We start from the raw sequence: 16,780 nt of genomic DNA, 5'->3' as shown, positions 1-16,780 counted from the left end.
ACACACAGTGCAGTGAAAATGCCGTGTCAGAGTGACCTGTGAAGCTGGGGCTATTTTGAGTCCGGCGGCTACTCCATTATGAAAACTGGGCCAGCTGGTCATGTTGGGAGGAACATCGATGTTACCGCTGTTCAAATCCACCAGGCCGGGGGCTCGGCCTGGAGCAAAAACACAGAAATAAATATGAATATAGACTCAGAGTACTTCAGATGCAACAACTATCAACATGCTTCACCTGTCAGGTTTAGTTTTGGGACGGGTAAAGGTTCGGTCGGCACAGGGTGGTAGGAGAACAGAGTGAAGAGGCCTCGGCCCACTGGAAGAGCCATGGTCCTTTGACACAGCTGCAGGAGTCTGGAGAAAACAGAGATGTGGAAATAAAGGAAGAATAGAATTAGGAAATCCAGTTAGAGATAGAGGTGTCAATATTCCAAGAGTAATCTGTCCTCACAAAATATTACGCTCACTTGTTCTCTTTCTCCTCTATGTACTCGTGGTCAGACACCTCTGGCAGCTGGACGACACTGACCCGGACCGGCCTGGAGCTCTGCAGGAGCCTCCTGACCTCCTGTACCCTCAGATCCTGACTCCAGATCAGTCCTGTCACCTGCAGGAGAAAGTAATCACATTTCCCCTGAGGAACTCCTGTATTTGTAACACCTTGCAATATGCCTGCCTCACTTTGACAACTAATGTTCACCTCCTGAATGATGTCAGACATCCCATCTTCTTCCTCGTCTGCTTCTGTGCTGGCAGGAGGCTCCAAGGACAGACCGGAGCCCACGGACTAAAGATGCACACACACACAAAGAAATGATTTACAGCCTGTTAGCGAACATTTGAGGTACTGCATTAGCATACAGATAGTGCTAGATCTTTTCTTAACTTTAATAACTAAATGTCATCAAGACGTTATTAGAAGTTTAGTTTTGGAAGCTGAATCTTCTGTGCTGCAGACTGAATAATGGAAGTATTACATGCTTAAACTTAAATTCTGTTATCAGTGCTTGAAATCACTACTTACAGACATATGTTAATATTATATAAACATATATAATATTAAAAACAAGATGTGAAAAATGACAAAAATATTTGGTGCTTTTTCTAAAAGCTATGAAGAAATGGCTAAGTTGCGAGGCCTTGGATGGATTGGTGGGATTATCGTACTTTGATTGTGCTCACAAATATTATCCAAGAAACCCGACGGGACAAGGTTTGAATCGAGAAGTATGATGTAGATCAAAATAAAGTGTTCAGTGCATTCTTGTCACACTCACAGCTTTGCTCTTGGCACGGGTCATTTTGTGGGCTTGTTTGGTCAGATCCTGCCGCCCAATCAGCATACAGACCTCCTCTGACCAATCTGAGCACGGTTGCTCCCGACAGTGGTAGATGGCCTCACGGATGGGCAAAGCCACGCCAAAGGGGACCGACTCCAGGTCTTTCAGAGTGAACCCTAAACCAGGAAAAAAGAGGAATACTTGGTACACAATTGAGTCAATCAAAATAATTATAAATAACAATCTTGACATCTTTATTTATTACACCACTGCACATACCTTTTTATATCGTACATACCTGTTTATTGTGTATTTTATTGTTGGCTTTCTATTAAGTAGGATTTTTGCTCTTTGCACTCTGCATTTTTTATTTGTGAACCAATCCTGTTTTATGTGCCTTCAATTGCCCCTTTGGGGACAAATAAGTTTTTGGAATTGAATTGAAAAGCTGTATTATAATTTTCTTATTTTATTTTTTGGGGGGGAGGGGAGGGGGGTCCTTCATCTGTATACAATCTAAGGTTTTACCTTCTGAGGTTAGCCAGACGACCAACTGCTCAGCCAGACTCCCACTGGAAGATTTCACCTTCACACTGCTCTGTCTAGAATAAAAACATTGATGTGATGAAAAACTGGTGCTTAAAAAAATAATGATGAATAATTTTAGAATAACTTTTCAAAAATACATTTGTTAAGAGGTTTGCCTTCTGGAGATTCTGACCTCCTCAAGGACACAGATTATAACAATTGCTTTTCAAAATGCATTCCTCCCTCATCACCTTGGGACTCACCTTCTGTAGTGTTGTTCGCTGACGCACTTCTGGCCTGAGAAAAGACAGGAAAAGAGGGAGGGTAGGGGTGAGAAAGGATGATCGTGGGGGGTTAGGTCAGTGGCTTGATGTCTTCCTACATGTTTATTCAACCCCTCAGACTTGTGCGACTCCTGAGGGAAACAACTCTTGACGGCTTTTGTTGATTGGTTACTAAAATCCATTAATAAAATAAAGGCGGCTTCCTTTAGAGGTGAGATGAAGGTGACATTTCCACACGAGTGAAGGATTTCACTTACGTGGGGCAATTTGTGCTGTCTAGTTTTGTTTTGTCTTTGATAATTGTTAAATACCGCTGAGAAAAAACAGTCTTTCTGGATTCTCACAGACTGTAAACAAAGTCAAGGACCGATCCTGCATCACTGGCAAAGAAGCCGATAAAATACCGACAGAGATTGTTGTCGTGTGGGCGCAGTATTGTGTTTTTGTAAAAGCTTAAACAAACACATGACATCAGATGCGAGTTGCGACGTCGGTGCAAAATGCCTTTCTTTCTTATGTTACTGGAAGCTGTGGGACTGTCTGGAGATAAGGGCTGCCTGTCAATACACCCAAACAGGGTGAAAGGGTTTGACACACATAGAAGACAAAAAAACAAAATGATCAATAAGGCTCGAACCACAAACCTGCAGAGAGTTTGACCAGGTACTTGGACACATCTGTAGACGTAGCGTTTTCATCTGCAGTGATGTAGAGAGCGTAACTCTGAGAGGCACAGAAAGATAGCAATAAAGATAACAGACATCGTACAACATGATCTTGAAATGTTTAACTACATTCATGCCAAAAACAATATTTTTTTTAAACACACATTACAAAGGTAATTTAGACTTTTTGAATTTACATTATTATTGATTTGATTGAAAAGTTTTTCAAGCAAATAAAAGATTTAAGTAAAAACATCATGAATAAAGTCTAAACTCATAAATTCCTACCCCTGTTCAGAAATGTCTTACCTTCCTTCTTAATTCTCTCTCCATCATCATACACATACACAAATACATACACTTATGTGTGTGTGTGTGTGTGTGTGTGTCTGAGTGTGTGTGTGTGTGTGTATCTTCTGACTAACACGAGCTAATAAATAAAAACTAAATGCGCGTCAGCAGCCTCCTGTAATGAGTACACGAGGCTGCTGTAGTTAAAGGAAGGTGAACTAAAGGGCGTCTCTTGACTCATTGCTCCAGTAATATCATTTCTATTCTGACTGGAGATGCCAGCAGACGGGTCTGCGAAAGTACAAGCCAGCTTACTCTGAGAAGAAACTGTACAAAAGTGATAGTTAGAGCTGCCATCTCAATGAGTAAGCAGTGAGTAAATTAAAGGGTGTCAAATTTATCCAAACATTCATGAAACATAAATCTAGTTTAAGAAAACTGAGGACAAAAACTTTCCATTTCTGTGTAAACTCTGACTATTAAAGTTCCCCCAGGACAAAACTTTTCCACTAAAATATTTTGGATGATATAAAACGGCTTGTCTGGACTTTTCCACAATTTAAACTGCTGTGTCTTTAATAAATACCCCTCATTCTGCGTGTCCACATCTCCAGCAATACCGTGGAGTAATTGCTCTCCGTGTTCATAAAAAGAATCACACACGTTACACAAATGGATATGTGTCTATCGAGGCTGAACTCTTTACCCACAACATCTCCCACTCATGCATGTGCTCTCACCAGAACGCCTGGGAACAGGCGAGTACAAAACATGCTGTTTGAACCAAGACCCTGAAAATATTGCAAAAGTTTTAACAGTTGAAAACTCTCAAGAACGTTGATGAAAATCTGAGCAGAATCACTCCCCAATGTATGATCTGTATCCGGTCTTCACCTGTGTCTGTATAGATGCTGTTGAGATATTTTTTTTACTAAAGCTATGAGCAGGCATACCAGAACCAACAGCTTGGTCCTCTGGCAAATCCCGGGCAGGTAAGGAAAGGGCGGGACTTCCTCCCCTCTTAGACAACTGCTGAGCCAGCTGAGCACACAGGGAGGCTCAGCTCGCAGGAAGGGCGCACGCTGCATCTGTCCAAAAAGGGCTAAAGAAAGAAAAGGTGAAGAAGAAGAAGGAGGACAAAGGGGGAAATGAGTAGAGATGAGAAAAGCAGGATTAGAGTGAGTGTGAGGAACACAAGGGGAAAAGTTTGGAGATGACTGAGCGTTTATCATGTTAGTTCGGATACTTTCCTTTTGAGGTCTCAGCCTCCGGCGCTGCTGAGAAAGCATCATCTTAAGATGCCAGTGAGTCAGAGGTCAGAATTATTTCCTCCCGTGTTTATGTTATCTCAACCCTCACATGTAACCACAACTAAAAATGCAGTGACGCAAGTTTGACATGGACTGCATTTGTGTTTGTGTCTATAAAACTACTTTAACAATGATATAAAGTTTGAACTGGATGTCCAGAGAGATGACAGTACGGCATGTCTCCTCCGTTTCCTGGCTTGATATCATCATGAGACGATAAATTGGGTCTTACCCTGGTCTATGAGGCAGCTCTCTTTGAAGCCGCTCATTAATGAAGGGTAATCCCTCCAGTACAAATCCACATACTCCTCCAGCTGAAGGTCACTGCAAGCAAAAACAAATCAATTCTAATATGTTAACAGAGCCATGCAGCGATGAACACATCGCACCTCAGAGACAGAAACAGCGTAAAAAAATCAAGATGTGTTTGCAGAGGACGCAGCCCACCCTGTAGCATGATGCCAAACTGAAGCTGGACATCAAATTTAAAAAAAGATGCACATCCTCAAAGAGCGTCTGTGGCATTTAACCCGGCAGCGAGTGGTAATTAAACACATACGTCGAGGATGAAACAGCCAAGACTTATCATCACTCCACTTCCCTTCAGATAATCGATAGTTTTTAATCGCAGCCTCGAGCCCTGACGCTCACACAGATTCCGCCTGTGTGTATAGAAATAATTACCAAGTGTACAATTAGCGACTTAGTACAAGTTATGAGAAACCCTGTAAAACTAATCTAGTAATCCAGGTAATCTGAATGTGTACTCCATCCTACTTTCAGCCTTCCGGTTCTGATGCTGCCACGGGGTCAAGTTGCTGTACAGTCTCATTAACTTGTGTGTATTTTTAGGGAAATTTATTGATATTTATTAATCTGTACATTAGCATTTCCAGCTCCTTGTGCATTTCCACCTTCACTCCTCCTACATGAGGAGGAGTGAAGGTGGTGAAGGAATGAGTACTGAGCACCACTTCCTGCAGGGAAGGAGGCATATTTAACAATTTATTTGTTTTTGCAGGAAGAAATTTCCTGCCACGGAAATTAATTTGGGCAAATATGAAGTGAAAGAAGGTGGCCAACATTTTTCAGTCTCCTCTTTTTACCTTACACTTGTTTTTAGAATTAATTCTTCAAGCTCTTAGTCAAACAATGGTGAACTAAAATGAAAGAACTAAAAGAAATTACTTGAAACAACAATCAGGATGTTTTTACGTCCCAACAGTTGACTGATAAAGCAAAAAGAGGGGAGACATTTGCACCACACTTCACAACAGCCCACATACTAACAACACATGCCAATTACTGTGAAGAGTGCTTAACTCTCCCACTCCGTTATTATCATCGCCACCAATCACACCAGACACTTGAAAGCCTGTTGAAGTTCGTTGCTCGGTACACGTCACTAAAGAGTCAGGATAACACCCAGGCTTTCATTCAAAACAATGAAATGTTTTTCTTCTTTTTTGACAGCCAAAGCAGTTAGACTAAAAGTGGACAAGTGGGGTTTTTTTCTTTGTTGTTAAAAATGGCACACATTAAAAACAGCAGTGTCTGTATTTTTGATTCTAAGTTTACTCCTCATATTAATTTAGTAATCCAAAAGAATCATCTGACCATCCAGCAACCATGTTTATGTTCCCTAACAGAGATGTCAAAATCCCTCCTACAGATAAAAGTTACCTGGCTAGCTGATGCAGCAGACAGACCAGAGACGAGGCTCTCGCTCGCTGCAGCTCGTTCAGCTTCAGCTCCTGATAGAGCAAATGGAGAATGTAGAAGAGAGCGGGAATGTGAGGGAAGAGAGGAGCTGAACTGTCCAGCTTCTGAGACGGACTAGGGGGAGAGGACACCTACGACACAGGAAGCACAAAACAGAAAACAGGACATAAAGCAAGATGCTGCCACTGCACAACGTAGTGAAAAGTCGCTGTTAAATGAAGACAGTCATGTACTCTCTACGTATACACCGTAGTGTATATTATATAAAAGTTGATATAATTACAGTATTTTTAAATAAGAATAAACAACCCTGGAATTACTGATGAACAGATTTGGTAAATTTGTCTTCAAGTTCATACCTTGCAAAATGTCTGTGTAATCTCTATTTCACAACAAACAGCGTCATTCTATTCATTATCTGAATTTGGAAACACATGTGCAGAAATGCTGTCAAACAACATGCAGGGAACGACTCCACCCAGTGTGAACCACTCACAAACGACAGGCCCTCAGTTTCTGTCAAAGTCTTGTTAGCGCCGCTGCAGTCTAGTGGACCACAGACCAGCTGAGAGTTCATCTGGCGCTTGTAATGACAGCCCATCAGGTAGTCCCAGTCCTTCAAAGAGAGTGAGAGACGAAGACAGAAGGAAGTATGTTCTCTGACCCGTGATGTACATTAAAAATCACAATAGGCTTTCAATATAAAACAAAGCATTTCCAGGATATTTCATTAAGAATCTGGAAAAAAGTGATGCTTTAAAATATTTTTTATCATTGTCATGTATTTGTTAACAGTGAATGATACTCAAGATGATGATGATGGAAAGAATGAGAAGTCTGGAGATCAATATGGACATATCTTCTTGTACTTTGCCAACATTACCTTTTATGACAGTTCTATGACATTCACTCTGGTAATGAAGTGTCCTTTTTTGTTGCGGTCCAATTTCTCCCACAAAGGTGAAACGTCCGACAGTGATTGTACGTTACCTTAAACTAGACATCACGAATGACAGCTGCTCGGACTATCGTCACTTACCTCATCAGAGCCACCATCAGAGGGACGCGCCTTTTTAGCTGCAATCACCGGAGAGAGGGGTACTTCAAAATGCAGCTGGAGAAGAGGAAGGGAGGGGGGGACGGAGAACAAGGTCAGGAGATGAAGATTATTGGTTTATAAATGAGGTTTTGGAATTTTAGAATGTGAAATTGCTCGCTCACATTTCGCGTCCACGTGAGACGTTCAGTGTTGTACCCCATGAGTGTCATGAAACAGGTGACGAACAGATTCCATTCCGCGTGAGCGCTGGGACCGCCGGGGGCATTGTAGATGTTGTACCACTTCACCAAGACCTGTAAAACAGCAGGTGAAGAGGCTTTACAGACTCCTTAGTGAGGTCAGAAAAGTAGAAGTTGAAGAATTGGATTTGTATTGCAAACATTAATTCTACAAACCTTCATGGCGGCTTCTTTGGGCAGGATGAAACGAATTGACTGGAGACATTTCCTCACTGAAGAAATAGGAGAGAGAGGGACAAAAGACGTTTCATAAAAGCTTTTCTCCTTTCTTTGCAAAAAAAACCAAACAAGGCAGTCAGTCTGTGCAACATCCCGCGACACGCCTGAATTCAAAATTTTACCCTGACCTACTTGCATAGTTCAAAGATCAAAGCTAGTGCTCTGACCTACTTTCATAGGTCAAAGCACTATGGTCTTAAACTGGCCTTCTCCCTCGTCTTTCTATCTTATCCGGTTCCTGAGTGTAAAAAAGTTGAAATTTGAACTTGACCTACTTTTCTCAAGGTCAAGATCTCATTTTCATCCCCTTTGCGCCCCAGCAATGTGCCTTTTGTTTCATCTTTCTGTCTGCGGTTGCGAAGATATTTGGTCGACTAACAGACGGACCAACGGACAGACGAACACATGAACACTGACAATTACAATACATCACTGCTTTGAAGCGGGATGTAAAAAGGATACTTATTGACATCTTTATTGATGACGCCACACACTCAACGTTAATCGTGTTTGGTTAATCGTTGTTCTCTCTCCTCATTATGTTCCCTAACAAGAGTCAGCAGCTATGTGATCATGACTTTCGTTTTTAATCCACTCAAAAAATTTTCAAAATATTGAAATTGATAAAATCCTATCTAGGGGCGGATCTTGGGCCAATGAAAGGTTGACTACATCACCAGATATTTTGGCAGAGTCGGGATGACTTTAGAGTGAAAATGAAATACGCAACCGTGGACTACTCATAATGTTTCACCAATAAGTTCCAGAGTTCCAGATCTATTGAATTAAAACATAAAGGACAAATATGTAGAGGGGTAGAGACGTGGCACTGCTGCAAATACATAGCTGGGATTATTCTGATTCAGAGTTGTGGAAACGGATTTCAAGAATCTATGAAAGAAGTTATATCCAAACTAAAAATTGATCTGGTTCTGCTGTCATAGAAAATCATATTTTTTTTAACATCCGTTTCCAAGGTTGATGAATTAAGTAACGTGATTAGATTTGCCGTGAGGCAGATCCAAGCAAAGTATTGTCACAGCAAAAATCCCCGTAATGTGTGTGCAGTGCGCTCCACCACTGGCGAAATGAAACAACGATTGATGAGTTCTCATCCATCACTCACGCGCTCCCATTTCTTCCTTCAAAGGCCTGTTGTATAATTAAGCATGACAGTGACGGTTTATTGGGGCCAAGTAAGGTTTTCAAAGAGTCAGTCTTGCTCGGGGAAGATTTTTTGAATAGTTCCCAATCAGTACTTTTCAATAAATGCATGAGTATAAGATCAGAGCATGTTTGAGCTTCCAGCCTTTTCATGAACACACACAATAGATTCATTTAACTGAATGGTTTTCTACCGATGGCGTCTGTCCCACCTAGACGAGATTTGGCCTTTTCTCCTTAAAATCATAAAAAACAAAAAAGGAAATTAAAAAGGAGTGAACACTACAAAGGTGATTAGTGTTACTAATTCTCCTGATAACTCCGACCAATAAGATTCCTTCTTGACATCACAAGGCCAACTTAATTGAATATCCAGAGTGGGAAAGGTCAAGGAAGAGGTGGAGATAAATGCCATTTAATTAGAAAGGGAACACCTCATCTGTTGGATTGATTACTAAATAATGGAGCGAAATGCATGGCAGACATACACAGAGTCAAAGTAATGCAGAACCTTAGTGATGCTAAAAGTTTAAACATAAAGCTTTAAGGAAAGTCAGAGGAGCTACAGGACAGCGATGGATTTAACTTTATGACTTATCACACACCAGATTGAAGGAATGATAAATGGGAGATTTTGAAGTTAACAACAGAAATAAGTCCTTTGAAAGAAATCCAGCTGCTTTTATAGCTGGTTGTATTATGTGTGCGTGCATGTGGGTGTGTACCTGTATTTGTCATGAATATGCACAGAAATACAATACCCCAACAGAATATTTCTTTCAATTTACCCACAAACATCAGCTGCCCAATAATTAGTAGTAGTTATTTGTACCAAAAACGTTTTTCTATTAGTGTGAAGAAAAAAATTCCCAAGCTATATTTATTTATAGTCCAATTATAATGAGCATGTGTGATGTGGAAAATGGATGAGGATTAAAAAAAAATGGACACTGAAACAAGAGTTTTTTTTCCATGTGCATCGGATTTTTCTCTCAAGGCTGCATTAAAAACCTGGATGTGTGTGTGTGTGTGTGTGTGTGTGTGTGTGTGTGTGTGTGTGTGTGTGTGTGTGTGTGTGTGTGCGTGCATGCGTGCGTGCGTGCGTGTGCGTCTCTCTCTCACCCAGCTCGGATGTCGCAATCTCCGGGATAGAAATCCTCAGCATCGTGCCACAGCTCAACTCCTAGAGAGACAGAACAAACACAAACCTTTACTTCAATGTCATTATCAGGGAAACACAGATAGAACGACTGCGCTAACTAATCATAAATAGAAGCAAAACATTTTAACTTGTTATAAAAACCCGCTGACACTTCGATAACTCAAGTCAGTAAATAGTCTTCATATTCTCACATCGCAGAGTCAAATGAGTAAACAATAAACGTGGAGGATGCGTCACAAGATGAGAAAACTCACTCACTTCTTCCTGCCTCACAGGAAATATTTAACACAGTTTCAGTCTATTTGTCTTGATATGTGTGCTTCAGATGGACTGGATGGATGTTTAATGGGTAGAATTTAAAGCAACAACAGATCAAACCACTCCTTCATACATGTGTTTACCATTTTAAACAATACATTCAAAAGTCACTTCTTGTAATAATACCAGAGTGACCCTGTTGGAGACCGGGTCCCGTAGGGCATGGATGTAAGGCGTGGCTTGTTGGAAAGTGTAATCCTCTAAAAATGAAGCTTCATGATGTTTAATGTTTGGACTTCTCAGCTCTGACACGGGTGATGGCATGGAAGCCTGAAGGAGAAAAGAGGATTGCAGTTTCTAAGTGATTTAGTGGAATTCAGGACGTGTCTCTCCACATTAATCTCTGAAACTATTAAAGCATGAACAGGATGTCGGTACCTCGTCCAGCCTTTGGAGATGCCTGCTGCCAGCATTCGTCGGAGTGCTAACATTCTCCAGCGGCGTGCTGAGATGAGGGAGGTGGTTGGTCAGGTTGAAGGTGGGCGACAGGAGTCCAGGAACAAAAACCTTACTGACCTAGAGGAGGAATCAAGAGGGACAGACAGGAAGTGTCATTCCCAGCACGTAAAGACTCCTCCATATCAATCTGCTGCAATAGACGAATAGGACCGAAGTCTTACCCTGGTAACTCCGGTGTAGAGAACCAGGCTGCCGCAGGCCTCCAGCACCAGCATGGCATCAATATTCTGATGATCAGACTTATAATGTCAGAAACATGTTCAGCTACCATAGTAGCAAATTAAAATGACTTCATGACAGAACACTGCTGCCGTTAATTCTGGACCATTATTGTAATTTAAAAGTTGGGCCTGTAAAATGTTCGAAAATTATTTGATAAGCGGTTGATGATGGACGGATGGATGAATTTCATAATGTCAAAGTGCAATGAAAAAACAAAGTCATATACTGAACTTTTAACATCCAGGGTTTTAAAGAAAATTCTTAAAAATTCTAATATGATTAATTATAAATATTGTTGCTTTATTTTTGCAAATTGCTTTGGCTTCTATACAATTGAAACAAGTTTAGCATAAAAACACAACTAAAAAATATTAGCTGCACTGCTGTTACACTTTTAACCCTGATTTTTGATGTTTTGCCTGCACTGCCCCTTTATAAATCTTTATGCTGACTACAGTATATGACCAAAGGCCTCGAGAGTAAAATACACGATTTATATCAGACCTCTGTTATATCAACATCTGTGATTGAATATGGGAGATTTAATTACACATGTGATTAGCTGTCAAAGCTAAACATTGTGCCGTAACCTTGGTTACAAGCATTAATTTAAACACACACACATGGAAAGTTGTAATCATGTTATGTTCTTCCCAGGTCACTACTGCACGCCAAATGTGAATGGAATTATAACCCCGACCTGATAAAACAGCTGATTAATAAACTTAAATTTAAAAGAAATCCTTCAAATAAAAAAAGCAATTGCAAAAAGTACCTTAAAACTTGATTTAAAAAACTGGAAATTACACATTTTATTTTCCTGTCACTCTGTAAATCTCATACATTCAAGATATTTACCTGCAGAGGCTCGGCATCTTTGGCAGGGATGCTCGTGACGGAGGCAAAGATGAGCTGAGACGTGTCGTTGCTCTCAATAAATTTCACACATCTGAGAGAGCAGGGAAAAAGGGGTTAACTCATCTCGATGTTTTATTGAACTGTACGTTCCATCATATAAAGTACAAGCATAATAGTAGGGCCTGGAGAACATATCCCTTCTTGGTTTTTGACCTGAGCTGCTGGTGAGATTCCACCAGAAAGCAGAGGTAGCGGTTCTCACAGAGGTCAGAGGACAGGAACACTTTAGAAGCCTGGCTGCTCATCTGCCTGTAAATAAAAGAGGTGAAAATTAGTGTGAAAGGACAGCAGGTATAAAACGAGAACATCAACAAACATTACTGTGCTTCAATATTTCTTAGTCACCAATGTAAATTGATTCATTCATTCCATTCATTTTCTGTACCCACTTTTGTTTGCTGTCGCGGGTCATGGACTGATGTAAATGGCCTGTTTGCTTGTACCTGTGAATACCAGCAGTAACCGTCTCACTCCATAGCTGCTCCATGCAGAGGTCAGGCATTATGGGCTCCAGCTCAGGCACCAACATGGTCTCATTGACAGTACTGCTCAGAGAGGGCAACAAGCCGTGCTGCCCCCTGGAGGACGGGCTTTGGAAAGACATGTTGAACCGAGATGCAGCGGAAAAGGACGGAGCAGCCATTCCTGGGGAGTGGGCACGGCTGGGGCAGAAGAGAAAAAAAACAACTTTTGACATTCCGTCACGTTAAAGCTCAGATTTTATTATCTTATGAACATAAATGTTACGATTTTTAAATCAATAACGCGTGTGTTTGCTTACATCAAACTCAAAACTAAGTTCACTTGTTTACCTTACATTTTGATCTTAACGAATACACACAGTAAAATGCAAATCAGCAGCTTAAAAATACGTATAACACAACATTAAGCACTTGCACTCACCTGAGAGCGGCCATGTTGGAGATACTCGGGGAGTGAACACGGGAGTGTGACCCTGGTGAAGACACAGTCAGCCTGCTCTGGTGGCCATGCAGAGTGCCGTAGTGGAGAGGAGAGCTGGTGCTAAGAGCGCTATGCAGGAGCAGAAAACACAACACTTAGTCTATTAATGGAGGGATATATAAGCTGCTGAATGTCCTGAAGATCAATGAAACTATTATTTTCCTTACTTTCTGTCCAGATAGTAATCAATTTATCAACTTATATCTGCATCTCTAAGCAAATACCAAATCTCACTTTAGTTACCTCTGTCCCATCACCCCACTGCCACCAGGGGAATCCAGGCGAGAGATATTCCGGAGGTAGGGGTTCAGGAAGCCTAAAGCCACCATACCCAACGATGTGCCGACTGGATCCGCAGGACGCCGGAGGACTGAAGAACGCTCCTGGAGGTGGCAAAAGTGTAGATGTTAGGGACAGGCTAACACTTGTGTTTATTCATATGTGCATCTGTGCGATTGCTCACATCAGCTGTAACCTTGCGTAGGAACCAGACAGAGTGTGTCCCCTGTATGGTGTCATAGGTGACAACTAGGGAGGGCTGACAACAGCTGAACACGATCTTAATGGCAGCATCTGATGCGTATTGCACTCGAGAGCCTTCATGCATGCCTGGAAAAAACGCACGTAAACACGAAATCAGGTCAAAATAAGGGAGAAGCGGGTGCCGGAGTGTTTGTGTGTCATACCTGCAGGTTTACACACTACTGGTGCGATCTCATCTATGGGATGCAGCATACTGAAAAATGTGGGCAGAGGTTCCCTGTAGAGAGAAATAAGCCAGTTATCTGACAAACTGGTTTGTATGCATATGAGCACAGTGTATTTGTGAGTGTGTGACTAGGAAGCCATCAGCAGTGTAGAAAAACTGGTTTATTCTGTGGGATTCCATGTGTGTCTGGATTTGTGTGCCATAAACCTGCATATTTCTGTACTGTTGTGTATGTGTGTGTGTGTGTACTGTTAAAATTTACCCGGGGGAGATTAGCTGTGCATCAGTCATTGTGGGTTTTCGTTCTAACAAAAGTCCAAACTTGGTCGCCCAGACATCTGAGACCTGGATGAGACGTCCACATAGATAGGAGACATTTTTAAACAAGTCGTTATGGCTGTAATTTAATAAACTATAATAATAAATCATTCTAGAATTTTTCTAACAAACATTTACACTTCTCGATGTCATACATCCAGCCCCTTAAATTTAGAATGGTTGGTTTTTCTAAAGACTATTTGTGCCAGTCTCTCATCTGCTCAGCAAACTGAGGATTTTGAATCCCTGTATGGACAAAAAAATGTACTCAAATTAAATCTAAAACTAAAATATGTGAAATAATATATGTGATATGTTTTTTGGCCCCGTTCAATGCTGCAGTCGATTTGAGAGATTCCACTTGGTAGGTTTTCTTGAATCACATGACAACTTTCTATCCGTTTCTCACCTGGAAGGGTAGCGGTGAGATGAAATCTTTTCCACCCACAGTGTGAACATTGACACAGCTACTTTGGATGATGCAGACAGTCTGCTCTACTTCATCCTCTGAAAAACAACAAAGAAGATGTCATTTTCATCAACATCTGTTTAAACTGCGATGTAAATATAAATGTTTCAAAGGCAAAAGATGTGTAATGATAAGAGTACCATCTTTCTTATTTTGTGGAACAGCAAAGTTACACCATAAAGCCTGCAAACAAAATAAACAAAAGCATAAATGCCAAGAAAAAATTCTAAAATACATTAAAATTATGCAAATTTACAACTGATAGAAATGATAAATCACCATGAACTTCCTCAGATTTAAGATTTATTGACGATTTAACAGCAAAACACAACTTGACAGAAAGGAATATCATTAAAATTGGCTTTGTTTTGTTACCATGTATTTAGTATGTAGAAACATGAATGAATGAAACAGCTTTTAGTAGCCAACCTGGTGTACGGGGCTGTCAACAGTGAAGGCTTTGTACACGCTTGAGGCCTGGGTCCGACTACCCTGGCTCCAAACGACCACGGTTCCTGCTGTATAGAGCTCCTCTTCAAATTCCACATCCTCCTCCCTGACGCCCACGCAACCTTTCCTGAGCTGCCAGAACTCCTACCAATTAAAACATACAGTACTCATTAGCTCAAAATGAAGAATTCACTGTCCTCAGTAAAAACTTTAATAAGTTACATGTACTTGCAGTTTTCACTTTTACAAATATGATACCTATTGTATTCCCCATTTTGATAGTTCTAGACATCAATCATCCACTCCCAAGTCCACGGGAGATGTGGGTTTTAAACCAGTAACACACCTGATTCAAAATTATCTAATTTCTGTTGTTTTTTCTCTTTTTTGTAAAGTTTTTGCTCATGCTGGTGCCTATAGGAAGAATATTAATGACATGATGCAAAAGCCACATATCCTCTCACCCTGTGTCTCTCCTGCAGACTGACTTCCCGCAGGGATCCGACCAGGCCAGCGGCGCCATCTGACGACCACAGCTCTGAGGCAGGTTGGAGCTCTCTGAGCTGCAGGTTAAAGGCGTTTGGATGGTTCCTGCAGTGTTCACGTCCAAATGGGACAAACGACTGCAATTCCCCTGCTGCGATCATCGTGGCTGTCTCTTCATACACGACGTCCGACATGAGTTCCAGATATCAGCATTATTTCTGAGAAGAAAGGAAATGACGATTAGAAAACATGTCAACAAAAGATACTCACACACACACACACACACACACACACACACACACACTAACATGCACTAAAATTATCACACAAATAATACCGTTTTTCATTAATACCATTTATTTTATCATTCATATAAGACTATTGTGTATTATGGTGCTTTAAGTACGAATATGATTGCCTGTGTTCGAGAAAATGTGTTGATGGCTATGGATATGTCTGATGACGTTAGCATACCTGTAATTAGAAGTTACAGAGCTCTGACCTAGCTAACAAGCTAGCACCACTTACCTTACAGCGTTTCATGGTATTGTTATGAGCCGCGTATGACTCAGTAATATGACAATATTATCATGTTGGCTCTGACAGATGCTAAATGCTAACGGCTAGCCAGAAATTTGCACGAGACCCACACCAAAACAACAACTGCAGATACCGTGGCTACATAAACACATCGCGAATGACAAGCTAGCTACAAAGTCCTCTTCTGCACTAGCAAGCTATAGAATAACACCCATACACATCCATTGAGTTACAGGCTAGCATAAGCTAGCTGACACTAGCTTCGGCTAACTATGGGATCACGTGGACACTTTTAGCAGCTAACCTGATAATAAGGAAAAGTCTGTTTCTTGTCGCGGAGTCCGTTTCTTTCTGCTCGGGCACAGCGTCGTCACCAGTGACAGCATTCAAGCATCCTGGAGTGGGTGCCGAGCGGTGAGTTTGGCTACAGTGGGTTTCAAATGAGCGCGGACATCATTGCTGTCCCGACATCCTCTTCCTCCGAGAATCAGCCAATCAGCGGCCGGGAAGAAGGGCGCTAGGAGCGGGCAGGATGCTGTGGAGCGTCAGCGCGTCAGGAAAACTTATTTTAGTGTTTAGTTTTATTTTAATAAAATGTGACTAATTATGAAAAGTAAAACCGTATTGTGGTTTATGATGTAGCACCATTCCGTGTTGCCACAGTGATTTAATAATGAGGTTATACCATCTTACTATACTAAACTCTATTCCATCACCTGAATTTGTATGTTTGTATCATTTATATTTATATTTACACTTATAATTATATGTATTTATTGTACATCTACTTGCCTGCATGCAAGGTTTGGTCACACGTTGCTGTTTTTTGTGAACTGTTTGGAGTATTCTACTTGCATCCTGTGACAAATCTATGATGCTCGTCTTTCTGGTGTTATTTTTGTTCTGTCTTTTTAAGAGAGTGAAGATCAACAACAACTTTTTTTTAAAAAAAAAAATCTTGTTCAATGTAATGCTTTCATTTGTCCAATACATGTCCCATTTCC

The 16,780-nt window shown here is 41.0% G+C and overlaps 1 protein-coding gene across 3 annotated transcripts in view; it reads right to left on the bottom strand.

The window, feature by feature from the left end:
• anapc1 (anaphase promoting complex subunit 1) overlaps window positions 1-16,239 on the bottom strand; it is a 28,356-nt gene extending 12,117 nt beyond the window's left edge. For all 3 annotated transcript variants that reach the window (XR_011037324.1, XM_068327549.1, XM_068327550.1), the window contains exons 1-32: window positions 16,081-16,239; window positions 15,215-15,454; window positions 14,730-14,894; window positions 14,441-14,483; window positions 14,241-14,338; window positions 13,776-13,858; window positions 13,491-13,564; window positions 13,268-13,413; window positions 13,048-13,187; window positions 12,745-12,873; window positions 12,285-12,503; window positions 11,995-12,090; window positions 11,782-11,872; window positions 10,863-10,928; window positions 10,621-10,758; window positions 10,369-10,512; window positions 9,885-9,945; window positions 7,536-7,591; window positions 7,302-7,433; window positions 7,120-7,194; window positions 6,577-6,696; window positions 6,042-6,211; window positions 4,591-4,682; window positions 4,002-4,150; window positions 2,737-2,815; window positions 2,072-2,105; window positions 1,809-1,882; window positions 1,278-1,456; window positions 701-787; window positions 468-607; window positions 236-354; window positions 37-158 (exon numbers count right to left, since the gene is read on the bottom strand). Coding sequence is in view for 2 of the 3 variants with exons in the window: in XM_068327549.1 (XP_068183650.1) it covers window positions 37-158; window positions 236-354; window positions 468-607; window positions 701-787; window positions 1,278-1,456; window positions 1,809-1,882; window positions 2,072-2,105; window positions 2,737-2,815; window positions 4,002-4,150; window positions 4,591-4,682; window positions 6,042-6,211; window positions 6,577-6,696; window positions 7,120-7,194; window positions 7,302-7,433; window positions 7,536-7,591; window positions 9,885-9,945; window positions 10,369-10,512; window positions 10,621-10,758; window positions 10,863-10,928; window positions 11,782-11,872; window positions 11,995-12,090; window positions 12,285-12,503; window positions 12,745-12,873; window positions 13,048-13,187; window positions 13,268-13,413; window positions 13,491-13,564; window positions 13,776-13,858; window positions 14,241-14,338; window positions 14,441-14,483; window positions 14,730-14,894; window positions 15,215-15,430 (3,537 nt within the window). In the remaining variant the exon portion in view is untranslated. The remainder of the gene's footprint in view (window positions 1-36; window positions 159-235; window positions 355-467; window positions 608-700; window positions 788-1,277; window positions 1,457-1,808; window positions 1,883-2,071; window positions 2,106-2,736; window positions 2,816-4,001; window positions 4,151-4,590; window positions 4,683-6,041; window positions 6,212-6,576; window positions 6,697-7,119; window positions 7,195-7,301; window positions 7,434-7,535; window positions 7,592-9,884; window positions 9,946-10,368; window positions 10,513-10,620; window positions 10,759-10,862; window positions 10,929-11,781; window positions 11,873-11,994; window positions 12,091-12,284; window positions 12,504-12,744; window positions 12,874-13,047; window positions 13,188-13,267; window positions 13,414-13,490; window positions 13,565-13,775; window positions 13,859-14,240; window positions 14,339-14,440; window positions 14,484-14,729; window positions 14,895-15,214; window positions 15,455-16,080) is intronic.
• Window positions 16,240-16,780: the final 541 nt, after the last annotated feature.

This window comes from Antennarius striatus, chromosome 11 (assembly GCF_040054535.1).
Source record: "Antennarius striatus isolate MH-2024 chromosome 11, ASM4005453v1, whole genome shotgun sequence".
Lineage (NCBI taxonomy): Eukaryota > Metazoa > Chordata > Actinopteri > Lophiiformes > Antennariidae > Antennarius > Antennarius striatus.
The sequence above is the reverse complement of the archived record's forward strand: the minus strand, read 5'-3'. Positions and strand labels throughout refer to the sequence as shown.